The following is a 26,449-nucleotide window of genomic DNA, read 5'->3' on the forward strand; positions in this document are numbered from 1 at the left end:
AAAGAATTCGAAAAACTCATTGTCCCAACATTCTGTGGATACATAGGAGTGTAAAAAGTGTGTGTCCGGGTATACGTTGCGAGCTCCGCGTGTACCAGGGTCTCACGCGCTACTCGCTATCGTTCTTCGATTACGGTGCCAGTGATTGCGACAGACGGCGGCGGCATTATGTATAGGCTCTCTAGTTATAGCCACTCGTTCGGCGGCCATCACGATCACGCAGCATACGCTCCTGTTACATGTGTTCCGAACGGCCTCCGTCATGATTTCTATAACGTCGCAGCAACGTTCCAACAACGTCCCTGCAACGTTCCTACAACGTAAAATGAACAAACCTAGTAAAATACAAACCATCACGCCGTGACTCACGCGTCGTTTTCAGCAAACTTCTATCATCCAAATTACGCTCATTACGACAACTGACAGTTCAACTATAGATAAATTAAAAAAAAAGTGGGTAAAGCGTAGGAGTCTTAAATTTGAATTATGATGAATTTTATCAAAATACTTGTAAAAAAAAATCGTGCCTAAGTATTTTTTATTAATTAAAATGTTTATACTAACTATATACTAAGGATACATTTTGTATGCGTATCTGAAATTTAAAAATATTCTCAAACATAGGTGACGTTGCCGTTGTTTATTTCGAAACGGACTACTACATCATCGCATAGCGATCGGTCAACAAACAAAAATTTTGCAACTTCTTCGTCAGGTTAATGATCAAGTTCAAATCGTTTAAGGACGAAAAACCGACGATTCGCGGTCATGTTTGGAGACAGCTACGACTCACTGGGTACGAGAACGCTGCCAGGACGCGATCGGTCTTCGCCATCGTCGTCGATTTGCTCCACGAGCCGCGCAGGACGACAAGAAAGCGCGTCCCGTCAAGTATCGGGTCATGAATCGCTTCCGGTCTTGTTTTCCGACGTACCGTTGTTCGACGGCGACGACGACGATGGTGGCGAACGGACGTTCCAATGTACGTTGGCCATTATCAAACCGGAAGTCACCCGGCTGATGTACAAGGTGGAATGCGTAATGGCACAAAATGGATTTATCGTCATAATGGTTTGTGCACAAACACATGCATTCTTGTCATATAGACAGTGGTGAATTTAGGGGGGACGGCTCAAAGGGCAGACGTCCCCGGGCCCAAATTCCAAGTCCCATAAAGGGGTGCCGAATGCCGATACTTGAGATGCAAAGTACCTAATATACAAACTATGTATTTTTATTTTTACATTATTACGTAACATTAATCGTTTTACAATTTAACATAATACGTATTTATTTGTGAACATAAAATAAAATGTAAAACGAGTGTCAAAAGAAAATGTTGGCCCCATTATACTAGTTAGGCAGGTACATAAATTATTACCTACCTATAAGACCAATCAATTCATTTTTGTTTTTAACATCATAAAGTTCATATTATCATACAAATTCTTTTATGTTACTACCTAGATATGTAGTCGCAATATCTCGCGTTTAAATCCCTCGAAATACAAATAACTAAGTCCCCCGCACAATAATATGTCGTCTTATAGAAGGAAGTGTTGCGCTTGTCCCGGGATCAGGCGGCGGAGTTCTACGCAGAGCACGCGCTGGAGCCATACTTTACCAGACTCGTCGATCACATGTCCGGGGACCCGGTAGTGGTGTACGTGTTGTCCAAAAGAAATTGCGTCGAAGAATGGCAGCGGTTGATCGGGCCGGCGGACGTTCCTCGGGCCAAACGTTTGTTTCCGGTCAGTCTGCGAGCCATATACGGCACGGAAAAGGGACCAGATCCGGTGGCCAACGCGTTCCACGGCAGCGATTCTCCAGCTGCGGCCGAACGGGAAATCAAATACTTTTTTCCAAACAGTACGCACCGATTTTCTGCACGATACTATAATATTATGATCACGTGCTACAATTTATAATTTTATTCGATCATTAAAATACTATACGACTTTGTCGTGTTTATAACTTCAGTCAAATTGGATGCGACCACGGACGTCGAGGACGACTTGGTGGAGTACATAAAAGACGCCATGATGCCAACGATTTCCAAAGGTCTATCGGAAATGTTCAACATCCAACCCAACGACCCGCTAAGGTGGTTTGGAAATTGGTTGTTAACCAGGGATTAATAATGTATACACTATACGCACATAATATTATTATTATATTAGGTTACCTCACGGTTCAATAAAAAAATATTATTTTAATCATTATTACTTATTTATTTAGCGTATATGGTTAAACAAATATTTTATTTTATTATTTTATGATTGCCGGACACAAGGTTGAAAAGATATCCGCGCTCTTTCTGAAAAAAATGACTATTCTGAATCGAGGTAAGCAACGAATGAAGTTTGTTTTATGTGCGACTTTGATAATAATAGGGTATGTTATTTTTAAACGGGCTAGGCATAATAAGTATAATAAGCAATATTTTACGTATACAATATGAATGTGTTCAAAAGTTATAAGGAAGAAATTTTAACATGTAGAATGTAGATACAATTTAAGGGGGTCGGAGTCGGCGCGTTTTTTGGTTCAAAAACATATCTTACAGGAAAAACTGTCACTCACTGTAGAAGTCGGATTTCGTTAATTTTTTTTTTTTTATTTAAAAGTAGAGGACATTTTGTAGGTCAAATCAAAGCCCGATTTTGAAAATTATAATTATAGAAGCTGGAACATGCATTTGAATGCGTTCTTTTTCGAAGTATTGTTTTACTATTTAAAGTAAAAAAAAAATCCGACATATCAACACGAGGCGTGAGTTTTTCCTGTGAAATCATTTTTGTTCATCAAAATAGTGCTTCGATAATAGTCATCGAAGTGAATCTCTGACTACTGACTAATGTATGCGCGTGTAATTATAGCTCACTCACACTAATATCGATTAACATACTCACACACAAGCACGTTCCGCGCGAGGCCGATACAGCATGTGAATTGAATTGCCTAAATTTTACTCCTTAATAAATAACCGGCACCGACACCCTTAAGTACAGATACTGTTTCCTAGACGTGACAAGTAGACAGTAGTCACTAAGCAAGTCTACGACTTGTCATTGCGATCTATTTCGTACAGTGTATACAAATACGGTAATCCGACTTTGGTAGGTAACTGCATCGAAAATTACGACTTCCGGCGTTTCTTATTAGATTGGAATATGAGAATTTCGTCTTGAAAAAATATATTGCACGTTTGGATAAAGCATAAACACAGACGGACAGCGCTCCTGAATGTATTCTATCGTCAGGTCATAACTTGTCAAATTTCCATTTACAATTCACTATAACATTATTATTATAGGCAAATTTAATATAACAATAACATTATAATATTTTGATTTTCAGTCGACCATTAAATCCTCTTAGGAAATAATAATATAAATATTAAATATTTATACCGTCAATCTTTGTATTTTAAATAATATAAACAATATAATAATCTTAAATTTTAGAAATCGTTGTAATGATTACCACATTATATATAAGCCTATAAACATTTTTAAAAACATATTGTTAAAGTTTAAGAAATATTTTTGACTTTTTAATATCAACAGTGCCTATAGAGTTCAATTTTACATTCAGAGGTTACATATCTACCTAAAAACAATTAATCAATTCATCAGATTCCTGCTATGATAGATAGATAATAAAACAAATTAAATTATAAAAAAATAACAAATTAATTATTTAGATTATAAGGTACCTATAGATAAAAACAATTAAAAAAATTTAATTTTTAAATAGCATTATAGATCAAGAGTGTCCAAACAGTCAATTTCAACCTAGTTTGTTAGAATTTATTATTACACGCTTAATAACCCTCAACCTCCACTCCTAAAAACTACTGGTGACCAATAGTGTAATTTATATTTATGGTTAAAATATATATTCTTAGTTATCATTATCAAAAAAAGTTCAACAAAACACGCCAACACCAACAATATATCATTAAGTTAATCACACAAATAATAGTTAATAAACTAGGGAATATCATATAAAATGAATTAATATTATTAGCAATTCACTTTTTGATGGACAAATAAAAATTATCTAAGTAAGTACAAATTTAACTCAAGTTTAAGTAATTAATTATTAGTAAAGACTGGATTTATATGTTTTTACATATCGTTACTGGGTCCATGCAGTCTTATAAGAGTAAAAAATGTGGATGACTTGTTCAATTCTGAATGCTTAGAAAAAAGTTTTTTTTGAATATTTGAGAATATTTAACCCATTAAAGCATATTTTGGAATATTTCGTAAATTGTGAGAACAATTTTGTATTTATTTTTAATTTTAATATTACAGTACCCAGAAATTTTTTTTTTTGAACGTTTACAATTTTTTTTATCATTTCAAACTCTCACTAAAGTGCAATAGTATTCCATTAGAATACGCAACTTTTAATACCTATATAATACCTCACTATTAAAATAATATCGAAAAAAAAATTTTAAAACGCATATTAAAACAAATAATGTTTGTTGATTATTTTTGTATATTTTTTAAATTTTTAAGAGAATATTTGAAGGTTTTTTTAGAGAATATTAGCATCATATTTTAAGTATTTTAAGAGAATATAAATCCTGTCTTTAATTATTAGTCATTTTGGATCCAAGTTAAGTTAAAATAAACAATAAAATACCTTTTTGTTTGATGTAATATTTAGTGGTAAATATTATTTTTTAGTTCAATTAGTTGAATGGTGATACTTAAATAGTATTATGTACAGTGTAGTACTTTTTGTCACTCCCTAATGACAGTATTCAGAATTAGTAAAAACTTAATCCTTACATAAGCTTTAAAAAATACAGGCAAATTATGAGTTTTATTGGTCTTAAAAAATACTACCTACCACATGAATATATATATTATCATGTTTAATAATGAAACCCATTGCAAGGTCATAGGTACTTTACTATTTTACTAAAACTAAAGATCACTAGTAAGTAAAATGTTTGAATCATTCGAATACTCTATCCAGGAGTGCGAAAAAAGTCATTCCTCGTCAATGCAACAAAGACTATAGGCTGCAAAAGAATATTCTGTGCACAAAAAATGTTTCCTAGATGAATGCGCAAATGCAAATCACACTCCTCTGTTCTTAACTTTTACCGGACAGTGTATATGCATGAATATGTTAAACTTTTAAATAAAATACATTAGTGTATAACCAAAATGAATAAGTCACAATGTTGTAATTCAATTAAGAATCAAGACACCAGTTCTATAAGAATTTTCAGCTATATTTTTCAGTTTTTGATGAAGTACAAAGTAAGGTGAATAGTTAAATATTAAACAAAAATAATTTTGTTAAATTTTGGAGTTTTATTGAATATCAAACATTGTACATAATTATTATCCATCAGAATAATAGTCAAAGTACACACGGAAATGGTCAAGCAGTATCGGCACAGCTTACAACTTCAACTTAGTTCTTCTCCAATGACGCCTCTTGGCGTTATATCTGAAATATAAAAAAAAAATATTAAAATCAAAAAGTTCAGTTCAATTGTAGTAATGCTAAACTATCTACCAATGTTAACATATAATCAAGAAAAAAATAGGTATTGAGTTCCTCTTCTTTTAAAAAATATTTTTTTAATACTTAGATACTAGCAATAACTTAGTAAAATTACACCATTAAGTTGAGTTTCCACTATAAATATATTCAACTTTGTAAGTTAACATGTTACTAACATTTTGATTGGAAATGTGGTGGAATGTAAACCTAACAGGTTCACCTACTAAGTGTAACTTATCATATAATATATACTTATACCAAACAAAATATATGACATAACTGCAAAATATGAACATAAATTAAGACACCACATCCTAATTTATTCACATCAACTACTACAATTAAAAATGTAAATTTCAAACTAGGTTAATAGGTACTACCACTTTGATAACTTTTCAGGCCCAGAAGTTCACAAAAAAGTTTTTAATAAATAATTTTATCCCTAAAACATTAATTTTTAAACACTAATGATGTAATTACTATCAAGTGAATTAAATATGGTTTATGTTTAAAACATTTAAGACATTTTTCTAGTAGAAATATAAGAAAATAATAATATTTTTAGTCATACAAGTCTTAACTTGTATTCGTGTGAGATTCAACTTTGTGTTAAGACCATCTGAGTGCACTATATTTTGTTTACTCTTTGACTTATGCACAAAATAGAAAATGTTAGAGTAATATTTAAAGAGTAAAATTGCATATAATAATACCTATACTTTTAGAGGTTTGAAACTTCAATTTGTCAATATATTGTCAAATCAAAATATAAAATCCATTAGATAACAAAAAAAAATCATTTTGAAATATAATAGGTACAAAACTGGTATACCAAACCATCAAAAACTTGATATATTATTTTTGTATCAAGGCTCTATTCTACCAGAGAACATGCCGCATGATGAATAAAAATTTGTCAGCTTTGCACAACTCCTCCCCCTAATTATCGATAAGTGGAGTGCGATCGTAGCAGTGACTGTGACGGTCACATAACCTAACCGACGGTGAGATTTCACTACATAGAAGGAATATAACAGCCTAGTCAGCCAACAGACTTTTAGATGCCAGGAACCGGCATGTTCTCTTATAGCATTGTAATAATTCAAAACCTATAAAATTTAAATACTATGTGGCGCTCGACAGAAAACAAATATTGTCTATGGTAAAACTTTAATCTGTCAAAGGTATCGGTGTCAGTGGTCTGCTTGATAAGAACCACTTGTTCCTATACCAAATAAACAGTTTTTAAACTAGTGCCTTGTACTCCTATTAAAATAATATTCCAAAATAATTCTTTTTTATGTAAATATCTATTTGTGGGTATAATGGCCAGTCTGCTAACATACCTATTATGTTAACACCGCACTCGCATGGTACTGATCGTAATTCAAATTATCGTTATATAGCTTAAACAAATTTAGTTACTTATATTATTTAACGCTATGATAATTAATATTATAACAATTAATAAAAATAAGTAGTAACTATTTTATTTTATTTTTTACCATCAACAATTAGTTTTTGATTTTTATTATAGACAATTAGAATCATACCAAATACAAGTAATTTAATTTGTACCTATGGGAAATGACTAGAGGAACACTCATGGCTTTGTCGCACTACTTGTTCAATTTATAATTTTTAAGAACAGAAATGACGAAGGCACTAACACGATACCGATCGTGTGCCAAACCTACGACAGGTTATTTATGAGCAATTACAGAATGATATGAAACAGGGAACGAAATAATCAACAACGAAACAATATACTAAACGATTGACTAGAGTAAAAGCGGAAATACCTATGTCGCAGAACCCGAGTACTAAGGGAGAAATTTAATACTGTAGGTACACATTATAGCAAATTATACCTGATCGTGTTTCCAGTCCTCATCCTAATCCACTGGGGGATGGGACGATTCTGTTTCATCTTTTTAGCAAGCTTCTGCTTGATCTTGAACGTCTTCTTCGACGACTGAAAACAACAACACATGTGACATTAGTTTTTAGTACGGCGAATCGTTCGTTCGTTGTGCCATTTCGAATTTGTCATCGACATTACGCGGACGTTCAGCCGAGACCAATCGTTGGGCAAATCGAACAATAACTATCACTTAGATGTTTAATAAAATCAGTTCACTTACCATGATGAAGGGTGAAACGTTGGAAACGCCAAATCCAAGTTTCCTTTCGATGTCCCCAACGTGAACGTAATGAGAAATTGTGAAATACAAAGATCGAATACGTCAATTTACAGGTTATGTTTGAAATGCTTGAACCGTCAGGACCGCAGTGAATGCGAGTGAAACGTTCAGTTCAGTTCACGTCCGCGTAGTTGGCAACACTGAGTCGTTCTCGTTTTTGAGCGATTTTTTTCGTAGAAAATGCGCCAAACTGCGCTCATCGCTTAAATTTAAAATTTTGTCCCGAACTTCTGAAGTTTCTGAAGATTTGAACTCTTGAAAGACGTACGGGGACGTTAGGGAACTATATATACTAGATATGCTACGCAGCCATTTCGCGACTAATAATGTTATGTGAATATGAATTTTCCCCACTTTATTTTGTCATTTTAATCATTGATAAATGAGTCGCAAATGGTGGCATAGCATGCCCATTATATGTAGAGCCTTAGTGGCTTAGTACCGTCAGTGTCCATCAAAAACATAAGTGTTTAAATCATTTTTTTTTAAAATAATTTGTTGGTAGATTAATTTTCAATAGCGAGGATGTTCATCAATAATAGGAATGTTATTTTGGCATGAATGCAGTTTAGCTCCCAAGCGATTTTTTCAAATTTTTTTTTTTAAATATGTGTGTTTTAAGCATGCTTAATCTGATGATACTTTCAATCAAATTAAGAAAATAATCTCTTTGGAGATAAGCTACGTTCATTCAGTTATTTTTATTTAATTAATATGAGTCAGCAATTTTTTTAGAGTACTTGTTAGTATTGTTACTTTGTAATTTGTATGCTTATTAACTATCCTTGCTTTCATACCATTTGTTATGTCTATAATTAATACATTTATTTCTGGAGAACAAATGCACTTTACCAACCACCTCACGATTTTCTATTTTTTTTTTTTCAATAAAATTGGTTTTAAAACAACTTGTGTCTTTAATTTGGACAGGCTATAATTTCCTTAATACATTCTAATAAATGGCCATATTTTTTTGAACATTTTGACGGTAGAACTGGAAATGTATCATTAAATCATATAATAAATCATTGTAATATAATATGCACTGCGCGTCCTCCATACCATATTACCATTTAGTATTTACCATGCTATAGCTTGCCAAGAGTTAACACTATTTGAAAGAGATACCTGTGCAGTGGCGCCGAACATGTACTTTTATGGGGCGGTTCACTCCTTTTTTTAATTAGGGTGGTGGGTGTTGGGTGGTTAGGTCTTGTGTGGACAGGTATATAAATTGACATTCTATTTAGTAAATCTTAAAAATATACTAATTACACGACAGCTGATCAGTAGACAGTAGGATACTATGATGCAATAGACTAATTTTTATACTTGGCCCAACCTAATGAAATGCAAGTCGGCGCCACTGCACCTGTGCATAATATTAAGGGACCTAATCACACACTTATAAATTAGTTCATATGACTATGGACCTAGTAGAAGAAAGAAGAAGAATGAACAAATTGAAGAATTAAAACGATAAAAATTAACTTATTATTCATCATGAAATTGATTGATTGATTGAAATAGAAAATCAAAAATCATGAAAATTAACTGTACCTATGATAATATTGCTTGTATAACAGACAACACACACAATATTCATTTTTATAAAATCTGTCAATACACGGATATTAAGGTATAAAAGTTTAAATCTGTCAAAGTCTATGTTACCAATATCAAATAATTAATGGACTTCCAATTTACCTATGTTAAGGTATAATTTGATATATTACATAAATAATGACCAACTATTCAAACTTCAAAAGTCACAAAATAATATTACAAATTTATAAATAAATTACACTTATTTCAGAAAATGATAGAAATATTTAAAGTCGTCATATTAACTTTTTCATTACAAAAAAAATTAATTAAATATAACTAATATAAGTCTTTTTTCAGCAAAATAAAATTAAATTAAAAAATATATAAAAATAAACTTAATTTTATCACTTAAATCTGATAACACTTACTGAAATAAAATAATAAGGAACAAACACGCATTATTCAACAAAAATATCATAACAATTTATAAAATTAAATTAAATATGAAATATGAAACATTAAGGAATTGATTTTAATAACTTCAATATTTGATCTTCAGATTCAATTTTTATTTTCTGTTCCTTTGGAAATAATTTTCTGATAATTAATTTGACGTTTTGCTCTTCTGAAAAAAATTATCTTTTATGTAAAAATAATTAATTTATGAAGTCGGCTATATTTAAATAACTTATCAACTATTAATCTTAACTATAAATATATATATTTTTTTTAAATATCTATTAACTTTGCATTCAAACAAAATATGTATCAGTGTTTTTTTTTAAATAATAATTTGTTTGATTTAAAATGTAAATCCTTTTAAACGTTAATGCTATTATTAACTATTATATTTATTAAATGTAAATGTTTCCATATTTTCTTTAAAACATTAGTGAACATTTTTATTATGAAAAGTTTTTTGGACACACTACTTATTTTTTTAATTGCATCAGTGGAGAGTATCAAAAAAAAAAAATTGGTGTTACTCAAATAATTTTAGATGACCTACCTCCAGTGTTCGGACTTATCTAGATAATTATTTGTTCATCTTTTATCTTATCTAAATAAATAGTTACAAGGTATCTTAACGTTCATCTTAGATAATTTGTTTACTCATCTAAATGAATTCATCTAGATACATTTTTTATTGATAAAAATCGTGAAATTGTACAAACGCATTTAAATATTTATACAGATTTTCAAACCAAGTTTATGGTTTATAAATAATATAATTATTTTTATTTACATCATTATTATTATTATTATGTTCCTAGTGCCCAACTAAAATATACCTACATTTAAAACCTATTTTTAAAAAAATTGTAACTTTTTTTATCTAGATAAAAAAGTATTTATCTTTATCTAGATAAATATGAGTTAAGTTATCTTTTATCTCTATCTAGATACATTACAGTTGCATTATCTTTATTTTTATCTAGACAAAAAAACTACTTATCTAATCCGAACACTGCCTACCTCACATAATATTGTTATACCTATCGATAAAATGTACTAATTTTACTTTTACAATACCCACCCATATTTAAAGTGTTGCTTGAGTATCATTTGACCCTATTACACGCCACTTAGTTGCATATTATAATATATTAATTTACCTGGATGACTAGTAGACTCCAATAATTTATGAACAATTTGTCTTGCCATGAATTTAAATAATTCTTTAGTCTTAAATAAATTATTTTTGTAGTAAGGATTCAATAATTTTACAACCAGATTTGACAATTCAAATTTTTTTTGCTTGTTATTTGGATCGTCAGTCTTATTTTTGTTTGTTTTCATGGACTCTTGTGAATTTTTGTTTGTCTTAAAAGTATTGTTTACATTTGTTGACATACCAAGTCGGACACCTAAGGATTTTTTTTTAACATCAACTAATGCTATTTTACTTTCATCATCACTATCTTCACCAAAAAGACTACTCATATTCTTTGTTGCAGATATTTCAACATTTTGCTGAACAGGTAATCTATGTTCGATTGATGGTTGTTTTATATCTATTTGTTTTTGATGCATTGAAAATTTATTTAGTTGTATATTCAAATTTTTTTCATTTTCTGATGAAAGAATTTCTGAAATTTCCTTAAACATTTCAGAAACATTTTTTTCTGATATTTGTGATTTGATATTACTGATATTACTGATATTAACATGTGATAAACCATTTTCATTAATTTTCATACTATTTGGACATGTATTATTAGGCGTGAGAATAATTTTTTGGTCTTGTATAGTTGGTGGCATATTATTCATAGTTAAATAGTCACTTTTAACATTTAAAAAATTTTTAGATGAATCATATGTTGAACCAGATTCGTGGTCACTTTTTAATAAGTTGGAAGCCATAACTATTTTTGGTACTTGTATATTAGTTGATGTAGTTTGATAATATAATGGTTCAATGGATTTGGGTTCAAATAAACAGGTTGTTTGCTGATCGGGATATAAGTCTTCTAGTAAAGTTTGAGTGAGGAGTTTGGGGGGTTCGTCTATATTAGTACTTTCTATAATATGAACTTCATCATCTGAAGATATTTCCATGTCACTATCGGTATTCTCAATTCTAGGTTTTTTTGTAGCGCATTCCTCGTTCTCTGTTACAGAATTAGTAGTGGTCGGAAGTACAAATGATTTAATTGACTGCTGCTGTAAATGATCTCGTTTAATTCCTCTTTTGATTTTTGGCTCTGGCATTTTATTTTTTATTTGAGCTTGAATAAGATCTGAAGCTGTAATTATAGGTGGGAGTTCTATATTTTTATTTGGATTAACTTTGGATTCTTCTTTAATTTTCTCTGGTCGTGTATAATTTTGAATTTTATCAAAGATGTTTGATGCTCTTGTTTCCGCCTTTATAAGAGATACCTAAAATAAACAAAAAACAAATATTTAATGCCATCATTTGAAAAATGATTAATGTTACTTCATACTACAAGACAATATAAAATTTAATTTGCTTTAATTATATTAAGAGGATACTACCCATGCATTTGTTGTCTCCGTCTTACATACTTAAGACAGGGAAAATTTTCGTTCACTATTTTCAATACCGTGCTGTAGTTTTGATATTAAAGTGAATATATCTACCATCAAACTTTTAGGTAACAACTTAATCTGTACTTAAGCGTCGGCAATTTTTCAATACTTTTAAATCAAAATATGGGTAATGGGTATATAATATATCAGAAATTAAAAATGCTCATATCTGTAGTGAACGAAAATTTGTCATATATGTTTGTAAGACGGAGACAACAAACTCATGGGTAATGCATTATCTTAAGAACCCGAGTTCATTACAATAAAAGTTAAAAAAATATATATAACACATTATTTACAAACATTAAATAATAAATTATCATGAAATATAAATATATTTTTTCAATTTAAAAAAAAATCTAAATCTACCGTAAAATGGGTTTACTTGGGACATTTAGGTAACTTTAATACAAATGATATAGTGTTATAAATTATAAGATTTGAGCACTAGAAATGTTTTTATCACTACCGTATAATCACACATTTATTTATTATCACTTTCACAACGATCGTCTTGCTGTCCATAAATATATAAGTAAATTATTATGTGTTATAAAACCATGTTAAACCTTAGTGTACACACAGCTTACTATTAGTTGAATGTAAATGTGGGTTCCAACATTAGTTGCAGCAACTACTCGTGAATTATATACAATATTTCATTGTTATTAATTATATGTAATTTTTGCTGTTATCATGAAATGCTGGAAAAAAAATAGTTTTTATGGTAACTTAATCATGTACTTTTATGTACTTATAAATCATTTTATACCTTAAATTAAACTATGTGGTATTATAGAGTAATTTAAACTGACCAAGTAGTGTTTTATTTTATTTTTAATGTAATTTTAAATGAAAAAAGTGACTAATTTATCTTAAAAAGAAAAAAAAATTAATTTCAATATTTAATCTAAAATAAGTTAATAAATTATGTTATAAAAATTTTAAATTGTAATGTTTTAAGAGCTGTTCTTTTTTAACAATACATCCATCCTAAGTTAAAATATGTGTAGTTCAACATGATTTTTTCATTTAAAACAATAGTTGTCTCAAGTTTGCAAAAATCAAGGGTAACTCGGGACAAGCCTATTTTTAAAAAAAAAATGGAAAGGGGGAAATCAAAAAAAAAAACAACATATGGGTCTTATAGTCTAGGCCAAGACCAGAATCTTTGGTCCTTGCCATTATTATCATATTTTGAAAACTTAACGATCAGTATTCATCTGAAGTTCAAAAGTGTCCCAAGGAAACCCATTTTACAGTACATTATATAGTAGTTGTTCATGCTATTTTTCAGCTAACAGCACAATTTTGATAAAAATAACTTAGAACTATATAAATACTTAAAATTATTCCTCTATAATATATTAATATCAACTATTTTACATTTTTAACTACTTTATAAAAATATCTCATAGGTATACCATATTTAAATAGCAATAAATACATTTTATAATTAACATTTAGACAGTGGTTTAATATTTTTTTATTTTTACCAATTGTTCGCAAAATATGTGAAATTAAAATAAGAAAGATCTATTCAATAATTAAGAAAGGTAATTATTTATATACCATCAAAAGTTAAATATGCATTTAAAAAGTTGTGATAAAATTACAGTGGAAAATATTTTCCACATACAAAAAAAAATTATATAGAACAACTGATAGAAGTACATAAATTACAGGTTCAGCCTCCTATTTCCAGCCAATTAATTTTATTATAAATAGTTTAAAAGAATAATATTATACAATGTCATGCAGGTGAGGTTAGGTTAGGTTAGTGGTTCAATGAAAATGTTTTTGAAAATATAGGGAAAATTACTCATTTCTCAAAAGATTAATAATTTAAATCTGTATTCGTTTTACTCAACTGTTTTAGCAATTTTTTTTCGGTAGACAGCTACAACTTTTGAACTAGTGAACGCTTCATATTCTAAGTCCACTGCAATATTATGAAGATCATCTTTTGTGATTTCTGTTATTGAATCAAATAAAGAACATGCTTCAATATTTTTCTCTAAGTATTCTTCAATAAACCTCAATAATTCTTCTCTTACCTTAATGAAATAAATTCATACATGTATGTTAATTATTATATCAAACCAAAGCAATAGTATTAACAGCTTGTGGCCATAATTAAATTGTAAACTAAATAATTTATCCTTATTTAAAAAAAAATCATATCTAAGTGACATGATGACATAAAAATAATGTATAATTAAGTTCTTAATTCTATGCCAAAGTCTTCTTCACTCGTAGTCAACAAATGACTCATTTCACTTCAAAAAATAAGACAAAACAGCAATAAACTCAATATGTAAAATTTGGCAACAAATAAGAAACAGCGACAAAACAGCAATTTTTCATTTATACTACTCCCGAAAGAACTGGTTGGTATCATCAGCAGTATGAGGAATAATATAAAATTGTATGTAGATACAAATTAAGGCTATATTAGGTAAATGAGTAATGACAAATTTTCATTGACAAGCCTCAAATTAAAGTTAGGTCAAGAGTTTTGTTAAATACATCTTCTTTTGAAATAGTTTTAAAAATCAAAAAATATTTGAGAATGGTCTCCAATAAATTGCATAAAAAAAAAATAGCAAACATTAGTTATTACTAATGAACATTACTTTAATTAACATTTTAGGTATATAAACTTACATAGATAATTTTATATTTAAAATATAGTTAGATTGTGATTAACTTTCTTATAAATTCAGAATCGAAATGATTTATTATAAAACTGTACATTAAATTTAAGTTATGGCCACAATTTACATTTTTTATATTATTTTAATTAAAAATGTTTGATAATAAATAAGATAGAAGATACTTACTGATAGCTGCAAACCATTAACTTTTTTTATTGTAGATGCAGCTGCCCTGACTTTAGAATTTTTTACCAATTCTTCATTTTCTTTAATAATATTTTGTATATTAGCTCGTCTAATTTCAAATTGTCGTTTTATTTCCAATTCTAATGCTAAATTCTTTTTGTGCTCTTCTCTATCGCCCTCACGTGCATACTCTTCATTTTCCCTAAACAAAGTTATACAATTAAATGATTAGCACAGTGATTAAAAACTATGGCGTAGGGTGTAAAATTTACTCATTAACAGCATTGCGTCCACCTCCATAAAAATCACTAGATACTAGTTGCTCATTTGATACGATTGTATGATTCCTGTTATTTATTCCATACATAAATACATCTAAATCTATTTTTACTGCTTCTTTATTTGAGCATACATCACATTTATCGATACATTGGGGTTTTGTATCTCCAAAATAATCAGCAAAAAACTCGTGTCTACATCTAAATTAATAAAAATATTTAAACAATTATTAAAATTCATAAATAAGTAATTAAGTCTTTAATAACTTAAAAAAAAATACAACATACTGTACACTTTCACAGAACTGTATCATCTTAAGAAACATACTATAACTTCCTTTAGCTTTTTTTTGTTTATCTTGAGTCTTAGCTTGAGTTATAGCAGATTTTAAAATAAAATCTAATGAATTTTTTCGCTTGTTTTGAATGGTAAATTCGACATCGAGCTAATTTTCCATCTCTTCCAGCACGACCGGACTCTTGATAATACGCTGGAATGCTAGATGGTATACCCCAGTGTATGACAAACCTCACAGTTGCTTTATCAATTCCCATTCCAAAGCTTACAGTTGCTGTTATAATTTGAATATGCCCACTCATAAATGCTTCTTGCACCGCAAGTCGTTCTTTATCCTTTAACCCTATATTAAACCACAATAGTATACTGATTATTTCAGTTTAATATAATTTATAAATTAAATTATAATATGTTTTTACCAGCATGATAAGGGGCAATTGAAAGACCCTTTCGACTAAGAACTGTGGCAATTTCTTCAGTTAATTCTCTTGTTCTACAGTATATTATACCACACGGTTGAGTCAACTAAAATATTTAAGTTGTTATCAATACTTTAGTTTAATTGCTATACATTTTAAAAAATATTTACCGGATTTATGTTTGGAGTACCCTCCAAACAATTTAAATCATCATATAAACATTGATCAATAAAGTCCTTCAAATGCTGATAGGAATTTTTAATAGAATCGTCAAATATAACATCATAAAATAAGTTTGATCGAAAACATGGTGTTGTAAACTTTGAGACTGGAGTTTTAAGGCATAGTACAGTCATTATGTCTTTAACAACCTAAACAAACACATTTTAGATTACTTCAAATAGTTAATATAATTCATTAAGTATTTAATTTTATCATCTACATCGGCACTAGCTGTAGCTGTAAGTGCAATCCATGGAATATGAAGATAGAGTTCCCTTAGCATTCCCAGTTTCAAATAGTCAGGTCTGAAGTCATGACCCCATTGACTTACACAGTGTGCTTCATCTACCACTATATAAGCCAATTTATTTTTTCGTACTAAATAGGATAATAAACCCTGAAAATTAAATTATATTGAGATCATTTTAGTTTTATTATAAAATATTATTGTACCTAAATTGTAACAAAATTAATTTTACCAACCTTAAAGAAGTCAGTAGCTGCTTGTTCCGGGGTCACATAAAGTAATGAAGTAGACACTTGTATAGAATATAAATCATTAATAACACGTTTCCGTTCAGATTCAGTCATTTTTGAATTAATAGTTTCAGCACGAATTTTTAAACGTGTTAAATGATCAACTTGGTCCTATAAAAAAATTAGAAAATTATTATTTCACTCAAAACTTATTTAAGAAAATAGATAATATGTACCTTCATTAGAGCTATAAGAGGAGAAAAAACTATTGTAACTTTAGGTGAATGGAGTACAGCAGGTAGTTGATAACATAATGACTTTCCAGATCCAGTTGGCATTGAAACAAATACATCAAATTTTCCTTTAAAAAACATATTGTCAAACTTTAAATCAACTAGTGTTGGATGATAACATATGGTTAATTATTTTTCCCATTAGTAAACTAATACATTTTTAATTAAATTTACTTCTTAACCTATGATCCCTCGTGTGGTTTCCATTTTTCCAATACCACTTATACAATTTAGCCCAGTATAATAAACCTGCTATATATATAATTTTTTTATAAAATTAAAGTCAGTTAATGGGAAGTACGGAATGATAAGAACACGTTAGAGACCAGAAAACAATTTTAAGGACATTAAGTTTGACTGGGGTAAATTGTTATCCCACATGAGTGGGACATAGATTAAGAGTAATAATTTGAATAAGTAGTACTTATAATATAATATTCTATTATTATTTATTATTTGTTTATAATTGGGTACTATCAATGACTGTTTTGGGTGCTTGGGAGCTGAAGCACCTACCGTTCCACATATTGAACTATTTTTTTATAATAAATTACTTATATATCAGGTATTATGTAGAACTAAACAAATTAATTGTAGACTACTGCCAAAAAATAGGTTAAATTTGTTTTCACCCCAAAGTTGTGTTGTTCATGATAAGTACCTTTTTTTTCTTTGAGGCATCACTACATTAGGACCAAATCTGTTTTTACACATGACTAAACCCCCATAAAGCATCGTTTATTAAAAAATCAATAATATGTACTTAGATATGCATACTGGGATCTACTTTCCTCGGCACCGCTGGTAGAGATAGACCACAGCGTCATGAGAGCTTACATTAATTTCATGATAGGTACTTAAAGAGCTTTATTATAAACATAGCACACTCAAAAAAATCCTAGATTTGCCACTGGGTACTATTTATTATAAATTAAATTAATATCTACATGCTATTTTTGTTTATAATAGGTACTTATAATATTTATAATGTCATACCACTCATACCTATAAAAGTAGAATGTAGGAAAATTTTAATTTTAAAAAAAGTAGTAGGTCTACATCAAACTTAATAGGTATAAGATATGTAAAAGTGGCATGAAATTAATCTCATTGAATTATTAGTTATTACATTTTAATAACTAATAAGTAATATAACTGTATTACATTTTGAAATTAATTCACCCAACAATGCAAATAGCAAAAAATAATAATTATCATACACTTACGCTTTAATATTGCAATAATGGCATTCTTCTGTAAATCACTTTTGAAGGTCGGATGATGGAAAAAGTGCTTCAATTTTTCAAGCAGTGCGTTTGGTTCCATACTGATTATTTTTTCAGATTTTATTCGTGTTTCTTCTGACATTTTAATATATTTGGTAGTACCAATTTGGTTTCACTTATTTGTAATAAATACTCAAATGAAATGATAACTGATTTCAAACCTCAAATGGTTAGTACGGTTCTCATTAATCTAATATAACCAATATATTTCATGTTACAAATATTTACTTAAACCTAATCTATTAATGAATGAAATTAAAATCAATTAATATTGTAGAAACAAAAACTACATTTTTAAAAATGAAAACATGATCATCACTAGTTTTATCACCACCTACCTATATTATAAAATACGTTTGTTGAGGCTATGTTAAATGATAAAGAAAATTAATAGCGTTGGATATACTTTGATAAGGGTTCGTATTCATTGTGTCTAATGTCAACTTAACCGAATTTTCATTTTAAAATCAACACCCTGACAACCTACCAATAATATGAATCTAGGACAAAATATTCAAATGTATCCGTTTTTCCAAAAATAAGTACATTACACTTTACTTTCTAATAAAATTAGCTCAAATATCAAATTGTTTAATTATAAAAATATACCTAATATATAATAATATAAATATAAATATATTATATAATATATAAATTACGTTAGTAGTAATAATATCACAAAATATACTGCACACACATTAGTCAAATAGTCAAATAATATACACTATTTTCTAAATGTTTTTAAAAATATTCTAAAAAAAATATTTTTAAATATTATTAAAATCAAAAAAATTATGTAAAATAAAACCGAATTTGTCCCATCTTACCACACCTTGGGGTAATATGAGACATATGGATGAGCCATATAAACTATAAAGGCCAAACAGATATTTTTTTTCAAATTTATCAACATAGGAACTTATTTATAAGAATTTCACAAAAAAACACATAATAATAAACATAAACATATTTTATTTCATGGCCAGATTTTGGTAATACTTTAACAGAACCTCGCATGACTTGTCTCATTATGTCCCAGATAGACTAATTATGTTCAATTGAACCTAAACTATTTAATACTTAATCAATGTAATAATAATATATAATACTAAACTACAGAAATATATAAATATATTAGAATAGTTTTCGTTAAGAATTAATTAATTATTCTTGCCTTAAAATAACGAAGAACTTTTAACAAAATAAGCCATTTTGAGACGAAAATAAAAAACACTGATGCGATATCAACCAGTTATCATAAAATTACTAGGTAATAAAAATCATCTAACTTGCCTCCATATAATATTCTAAAGAGGTTTCAAATATATTATTATTAATAATTATGGGGGAATAACACTGCTAAAATCTAAATAAAAAAAATGCAAGATATATAGCTAAGGTGAATTTATGCCATATATTAAATAGTGTTGTTTTTAAAGTTGTAATATTAAGCACATTCATTTTGTGGACCAAAAAAAGTCTTGCCATCAGTATACAGAATACAAGAATACTATACCTTATAGCACCAACCCCCCCCCCCACACCATAAAAATATCATAGATATTAGATACGCTATATAGTACGCTACTTTATGTATTTATATAATATGTATGACCATTAGGTATACCTACCCGTAGATATATCATGTATACAACAGCATTGTTGTATATACCTATGGGTATACCTATGAAATTGTATGCCCTTGGATTGTATTGATTAAATCCATTTTTAAAGACGCACTATGTAATAAACTAACCTAACCAATATAGTGTCAAAAAAATACTGAGCAATTTTTTTGCAACATATCATATAAATATATCTATAATAAGTATAATCTACAGTAATATGATCGTTATATAACACCTTTAGAGCACGGTGTAAAGAAGATAATAGGTATCTTCTCTACATTGCGCGTGCTTTATAGTAATAACCTATGATAGCATAAAATCGAAACAAGTTTATTATCTAAAATCGTGTATATAAACCTATTAGTTGTTGTATTATATACGTTTGTACCTATATTATTTGACAATTTGACATTATAATTTATAACTTATACAGATTACCTATAATATGTAACATTGTAACCCTATACCTATTACCTACAGGCTACAAGTTACAACTGTTACAAGTATATTATTATTAATTATTTTACATAATTCATAGGAGGACATCGTATATTATTATATGCAATATATGTCCAATTTGCGTAAATAGTAAATACACGAGTATTAATTATTATAGTATAGGTTGTAACTTGTAGCTACTAGCCTGTAGGTCATAACACATTTACACAAACGACAAACATGAATAGGGGTACAAACGAATTTTCGTAGATATGTAATAATGGTGGTGGTCGGTGAGCCTGTAATAGTACCTACCCACCTACCACAAACCACTACCCCTGTAACAAAGGAACAATAATGTATACGGTAATACGGTATACCAATACAATCAATTGCGTCTGATCTCTCGTCCGATTTCATCAGATGAATAAATAAATTATTACGGTAGGTATACGAAGGGTTTCTATTTTTCTGCGTCATTTAAAATACAATTTTTTTTTGTTGCAGTATTTGTAAATATTATCTCCCTAAATATTAAATAAAAAAGTTTTTATATTTAAAATCCAACCACAGATTCTGATGTATATTATATACGTAATGGTGCTTTACCAAATTGTTCCAAAATGTAAAACATTTCATTAACATTTGTTCCAGAAATATCGACAAGTTTATAACATTGTTCATTTGTTCCAAACATTTAAGTGGACAGTGCTATGACTCCGTCCCACAAGAGTCCGTAAACCGCGCATCGATGTAATAATACGCGACGTTTGTTTTCTCCCACCATCGTGCCATTCCCGCTATTCGGCAACGTGCCGCAGTGGCTGATCCAGGGGAAGGGCAAAGGGGGCATTTCTCCCCCCCCCCCAATCGCTGTAGTTTTCCTTTGTTTTACACTGTGTTTAGCCAATTTTGGAACTTTTTGTACTTTTGCCCCCCCCCCCCCATGCCCCTCCCTAAATTAAGCCCTGGATCCGTCACTGACGTGCCGATGCGCAGCGACGGACGCGTTTTTACGGTCGGACTCTCGTGGACCGGAGTATAGACATTAATAATGTATTACATAATTAATTATTTTAATTATACTTCTACCACTAAAATATTTTACCCAAAGAGCAATAATTGCCCCTTTTAAATTTTCATGCTAGTATACCACATTACCACTCTCAAACGCACCACTGTTTGGTACTCAAAGTCCCAAACATTACATAACAAAATTATATTGGAAGAATATCTAAAACATTGGTAAAAATTATACTAAAAACCAATTAATTTTGAAGTAATTATTTCATGCTTGATAATGTTTTTTGTACAAATTACCAAGTATAAAGGCACCTACTTATATTGCAATAACTCAGTACTATGTTAAATTCCAAAATGCTTAAGTACAGTCTGTATAATCATAAACAGTGCTCGGAACTCTATGTCTCTATGTATTTGAATACCTATATATTAGGTTTATTAGGTAGCTGCATCTGCATGCCTGCATATTCAAAATCTGATTTTGATACAAATTTGTTACATGATACAATCGAAGTACAAAAATATATGTTGCCTATTTTTGTATATTTTACTTAATTTATATGATTTTGCACACTTAGAGGTTTTGAGCATATTAATGCATATTATGCTTATAATTTATTACAAATCAGCAACAAACAAATATTTGATATTATACCGAGTATTAACTGTAAATTTGTTTTGGTAGGCCAAGTCTTATTTAATATTTATTCAATAAAAATTATTCTTACCAAGAGTTGAAGAGTTCATAGCCTCCATACAGTTTCGTAGGAAGTATCAATACAATTTGGAACCTACTGCGGATAAAATTGTAGCTAATGTAAAATAAATACCTACAAAAAAAATCACCATCACGCATTCAAATTTTCAAAAATTAAATACCGGATATCCTTTACCTCAAGAATCAAATATAACCCATAGGGATAACTTAATGAATAACTAAGTTTTTTCCAAATTTATTCCCATATAAATACATATTTTATAAAAAAAAATAATACCATATTATTCTGCACTTTTTTTAGTTCATATGTATGCATATATTTCATGGTTTTTTAACGCATAAAGTTCCGAGCCAGAATCATGAATAAAAACAACTAATGATTTTAAATATTATTTATTTGTATTTAGTATTTAATTATAAAAGTATTCTAGAAGATTTTGTAGATTTTAAATTAAATTAAATAATTTTCTCATGAAATCAAGAACTAGACAGTTTTTAATCCAATGCCTTCACAGATGATTTCATTTAAACCATCTTCCATTTGTTTGATACTAAATTTAGCCTGGAAAAATAAATTTACTACATTAATTAACATATAAAATAAATACTAATTTATTAAGTGTAAGGACTATGATTCAGCAATTTAACTCACATCAGTAAATTGCTCAGCAATATAAATTGCAGTTTTAGTGTGCAGGGTGATTTCTCGGCACTTCACTTTTGATTTTCCATTAGCAAGTGCCATAAAAATAATGAGCTATAATAAAATTCATTATTTAATAGTTTTATAAAAAATTAACCCTAAATATTATACTTATTTAAATTATATTAAAAGTTTTATTTACATTATCCAAAGCATTAGGGTCAATACATGATTTTACTTCCAAATCTAATAAAAGTTTGTCACAAGCTTCATCAGTGAGACTGTTTATAGTTGATTTTCTCATATCATAAAGAGCAGATGAACCAATCAAGCAGGTTCCAGTATCGGCAACCAGCCTAAAAATATATTAGATAACATTTATAAAATGAAAAGATAATACAATATTATAATTCATAGTTACACTAAACTTCCACCAGAACCATCTGAATCTCCAACTTCAGTTTCAATTGTAATTTTATGATAACCGGACAGGTTTAATTTGTTTTTTACAGCTGTTGCTATATCTTGAACTATCTAAATATTACTAATAGGTTAAAAATATGCTCTGTAATAATTTACTATATAAGTTTCAAATTAAAATTCCATATGAAACACGTGAATTCAATCGTTAATGATTTTTGTCCATCAACAAAATAGTTTAAGCTACTGTGCCACTAATCTATGCCTACTGGATGATTTGAATTAATTATACATGTTAGGTTCGATTATGTTTTTACAGTTGTAGGAAAGTCCAAAAGAAAGTGAAAATCATGTATAGAATTCATTAGGTTTAAAATATATTTAAATTTAATAACTTAATCATTTGTTTTTAATCATATATTTTAAAATGTTTTTAGTAATTAAAAATAATGTACTATAGTTTTTTTTTAAAAAATGATTATCAGTTTATCATGACCATAATAGTAAATTAATTATTTAGAAAGTGAAGAGTTTTTAAAATACAATGTTTACATTACACATCAGCAAGCTTATCAAAGCCTAGCAATGCAGTTTCCTATTTTAACCAGAAAATCAACCTTGGAAAAAAAATGTTCTTTACATATTTACAAGCAAATATTGTACCCTTTGATTACTTACACTTATCCCATTTGAGGAAAATGTGTATTTAGTCACTTAAGGAATCTTCTAATATTTCAAAACAAAATCTTAAGAACAATAACAATTGCTCCATAGTTTGTAAGAAACCAAAATATTCACAAAGACCTCAAAATTGCATCTTCCATATCAGAGACCATCATAAACGGTAGCTTTTTCAAGTCTATTCAGAAGTCAAGAGGATCAATGCACTACAAATTCAACATAGGACCACCGCTCCAACACCGCCTTAAACATGTATGCCCCCACGACTTAATTGTTTAAATAATGCTTAGCATTAAGCCACCATAATAACTGTCATGTATACATAATATGTGTTAACATTGATTATAAATACTAGTATTTATAATCAATGTTATTATCATGTTAAGATAATATTGTATACTTGGTTATGTTTGTTATTTTGATGTTTTGGTCCAGATATAAATACAAATCCTTTAATAGCCGGTTGACCTCCAAAGTTAATAATTTCAATAGGCTTTAAATATTCAGTAACAGGATTTACTGTCAATACTACTTCTCCGCGTCCTTTAGGGTAAAATCCTCTATAATCAAAAATTAATTAAATGGAAGTAATGTTATTAAATAAAATTACTAAAAGACCCATTACCGTTTGTTTATAAGTGCTTCACAATGAACACCAAATAGTTTGTAAATAGGAAATAAAACCTATTATGAAAAATGTATAACATTAAAATTAAATAATATAAATATGTTATGTTAAAAGTTATAGTTAATACTGTGTATTACTTTTTTGACATAATCCATTGAAGGGGCAAAGCTGACATCAGTTCCTCCTTTCATAGTTATGCTGGAATTATGGTTACTAAATATTGCTACAGGCAAAGCAGACTGTATCATCAAAGGAATACTCCTATGAAATTAACAGTTAAAATTACAAATTGATTTCAAAATATTTATATAGCCATACGCAGCAGTTTGGGAATTGACATTCAAATTGAAATTTCCCAATTTTAGTGTTTTTGGTTGGAATGTTAATTCACAAGAGTTTTGCCGGTCTCCATTTGTAATCGCATTGCACATCTGCTTAACTAATTGGATTCCTACAGTAGAATTATTTTTATATATTGATTTAAATTACAAAAAACCTATAAACATTTTTAATATACTTGATTTAGGAATATAATTAATTATTTACACTTACCAGCCAAATGTTGAGGTTTCAAACCAGGATTAGATCGGCCTGCTCTTATTTTGTTTATTAGTATAGGTTGCTCCAAAAGACATGAAAATGCTACAGACAATCGTAAAATTTGGCCTCCCTATTAAAATATCACAAATATAATAGGTATTTAAAAAAATAGAATTAGTCAAAATTTAAATTCTACAATACTACTTAACATTGATTATAAAGTATTAAACTAGTATTTATAATCAATGATAGTAACTTAAAACCTAATTATAAATACTTAGTATAAAATAATTAAGGGCCGTTCTTACAATGTCTGGTAAAGTGTTGGTTAACGCTAACTGACTGATAACAGATTTTAGAACCGGCAGAATTCGGCCGTGTAAGTGCCAGTTAATTTTAACCGGACATTGTAAGAACAGTCCTAAGTATTTTAATTTTACCACTTACACCTTCTAAAACACTGCCATCAATCACCTTCACAGACATTTTCCTATCAGATGCAAGAGTAAAATCTTTACTCGAATGATCAAAACTAGAAAACACAGTTAACCAAAACAACAGATACGTAATAAGCACTAAGTTTTCAATGTTGACGGATAGGTTTGAAAAATGTAAACAAAAATAACTGAACGATACAGAACCGGAATTCTTTTTTCAATCTCATACAGTAGTCAATAACTATGGTCAATAATTAAGCATATTTTAACTATTAATTTATAATAAGTAATAATACTATTAACTCTACAGAAATTTTATTTCAAAATATTTGAAACTTATTTAACTTGTTTATCTGTTAGCGGTGTTTTTATCATTTATCACAACATTATCAGTTTATCACATAGTTTTGAAACCGGTCTTAGGATATCTTCTAAGATCGTGGTCTAGGGCAGAAAATCCTTTATATTACAATTACTAAAAACGTTTTTTTAATGAGATGATTGAGATGTTTCAATTTGTATACTGTTTGTACGATATGCTTACATAGTAGTCAAAGCCTCAAAGTTACTGAACTACTTTTATTAACCGTGCACGGCTACAGCTTGATGCAGCTTGACCAGATGGCACTGTCATATTCGACTTTGGATAATATTTCAATTTTCCGACTCACTCCAAGTATGAACAAGATTTTATTTTTTCTTGGGACAAACAGGTTGATGCAAAATTGAAACGATTAAAAATTAACATTATATTATTTTGATTTTACATTTTTATAATAATATATCCTACGGCGTAGTTTCCAAATTGGAATACACCAGGGCCTAAAATACAT

At 29.0% G+C, this 26,449-nt stretch overlaps 4 protein-coding genes across 4 annotated transcripts; 1 reads left to right on the top strand and 3 right to left on the bottom strand.

Annotated features, from left to right (window-relative positions):
• Positions 1-76: 76 nt before the first annotated feature.
• Positions 77-2,140, top strand: LOC132952881 (uncharacterized). The gene is given in 5 exon segments (XM_061025367.1): positions 77-453; positions 625-758; positions 760-1,071; positions 1,551-1,869; positions 1,981-2,140. Coding segments are annotated over 4 exon segments (828 nt in total). The 5' UTR covers positions 77-453; positions 625-719; the 3' UTR covers positions 2,139-2,140.
• A 3,182-nt stretch (positions 2,141-5,322) lies between these two features.
• LOC132952787 (large ribosomal subunit protein eL39) lies at positions 5,323-7,842 on the bottom strand. The gene is made up of 3 exons (XM_061025214.1): positions 7,683-7,842; positions 7,410-7,513; positions 5,323-5,481 (listed from the first exon to the last, which is right to left on the bottom strand). Exons 1-3 carry the CDS (start codon positions 7,683-7,685, stop codon positions 5,433-5,435), a joined length of 156 nt encoding a protein of 51 aa, XP_060881197.1. The 5' UTR covers positions 7,686-7,842; the 3' UTR covers positions 5,323-5,432.
• A 1,591-nt stretch (positions 7,843-9,433) lies between these two features.
• Positions 9,434-18,795, bottom strand: LOC132952551 (ATP-dependent DNA helicase Q5-like). The gene is given in 13 exon segments (XM_061024876.1): positions 9,434-9,915; positions 10,907-12,173; positions 14,216-14,401; positions 15,188-15,389; positions 15,460-15,666; positions 15,754-15,878; positions 15,880-16,106; positions 16,183-16,288; positions 16,353-16,553; positions 16,625-16,801; positions 16,888-17,052; positions 17,118-17,242; positions 18,401-18,795. Coding segments are annotated over 13 exon segments (3,237 nt in total). The 5' UTR covers positions 18,543-18,795; the 3' UTR covers positions 9,434-9,808.
• Positions 18,796-22,644: 3,849 nt separating this feature from the next.
• LOC132952050 (RNA 3'-terminal phosphate cyclase) lies at positions 22,645-25,971 on the bottom strand. Its single transcript, XM_061024177.1, has 10 exons — positions 25,627-25,971; positions 25,192-25,309; positions 24,958-25,090; positions 24,777-24,900; positions 24,637-24,695; positions 24,412-24,571; positions 23,332-23,444; positions 23,113-23,266; positions 22,920-23,024; positions 22,645-22,829 (listed from the first exon to the last, which is right to left on the bottom strand). Exons 1-10 carry the CDS (start codon positions 25,663-25,665, stop codon positions 22,752-22,754), a joined length of 1,083 nt encoding a protein of 360 aa, XP_060880160.1. The 5' UTR covers positions 25,666-25,971; the 3' UTR covers positions 22,645-22,751.
• Positions 25,972-26,449: the final 478 nt, after the last annotated feature.

This window comes from Metopolophium dirhodum, chromosome 9, assembly GCF_019925205.1.
Source record: "Metopolophium dirhodum isolate CAU chromosome 9, ASM1992520v1, whole genome shotgun sequence".
NCBI classification, from domain to species: Eukaryota; Metazoa; Arthropoda; class Insecta; order Hemiptera; family Aphididae; genus Metopolophium; species Metopolophium dirhodum.

What these genes read in the sequence shown, in the direction of transcription:
- LOC132952787 (XM_061025214.1), bottom strand. An exon ending in AGGACTGGAAACACGATCAG is followed by an intron (nt 5,482 to 7,409) that starts GTATAATTTGCT and finishes TTTATATTTCAG; the next exon opens with ATATAACGCCAAGAGGCGTC.
- LOC132952050 (XM_061024177.1), bottom strand. Translation starts at nt 25,665, where the DNA reads ATGTCTGTGAAGGTGATTGATGGCAGTGTTTTAGAAGGT. An exon ending in ATGGCAGTGTTTTAGAAGGT is followed by an intron (nt 25,310 to 25,626) that starts GTAAGTGGTAAA and finishes ATATTTTAATAG; the next exon opens with GGAGGCCAAATTTTACGATT. An exon ending in GTCAATTCCCAAACTGCTGC is followed by an intron (nt 24,901 to 24,957) that starts GTATGGCTATAT and finishes TTAATTTCATAG; the next exon opens with GAGTATTCCTTTGATGATAC.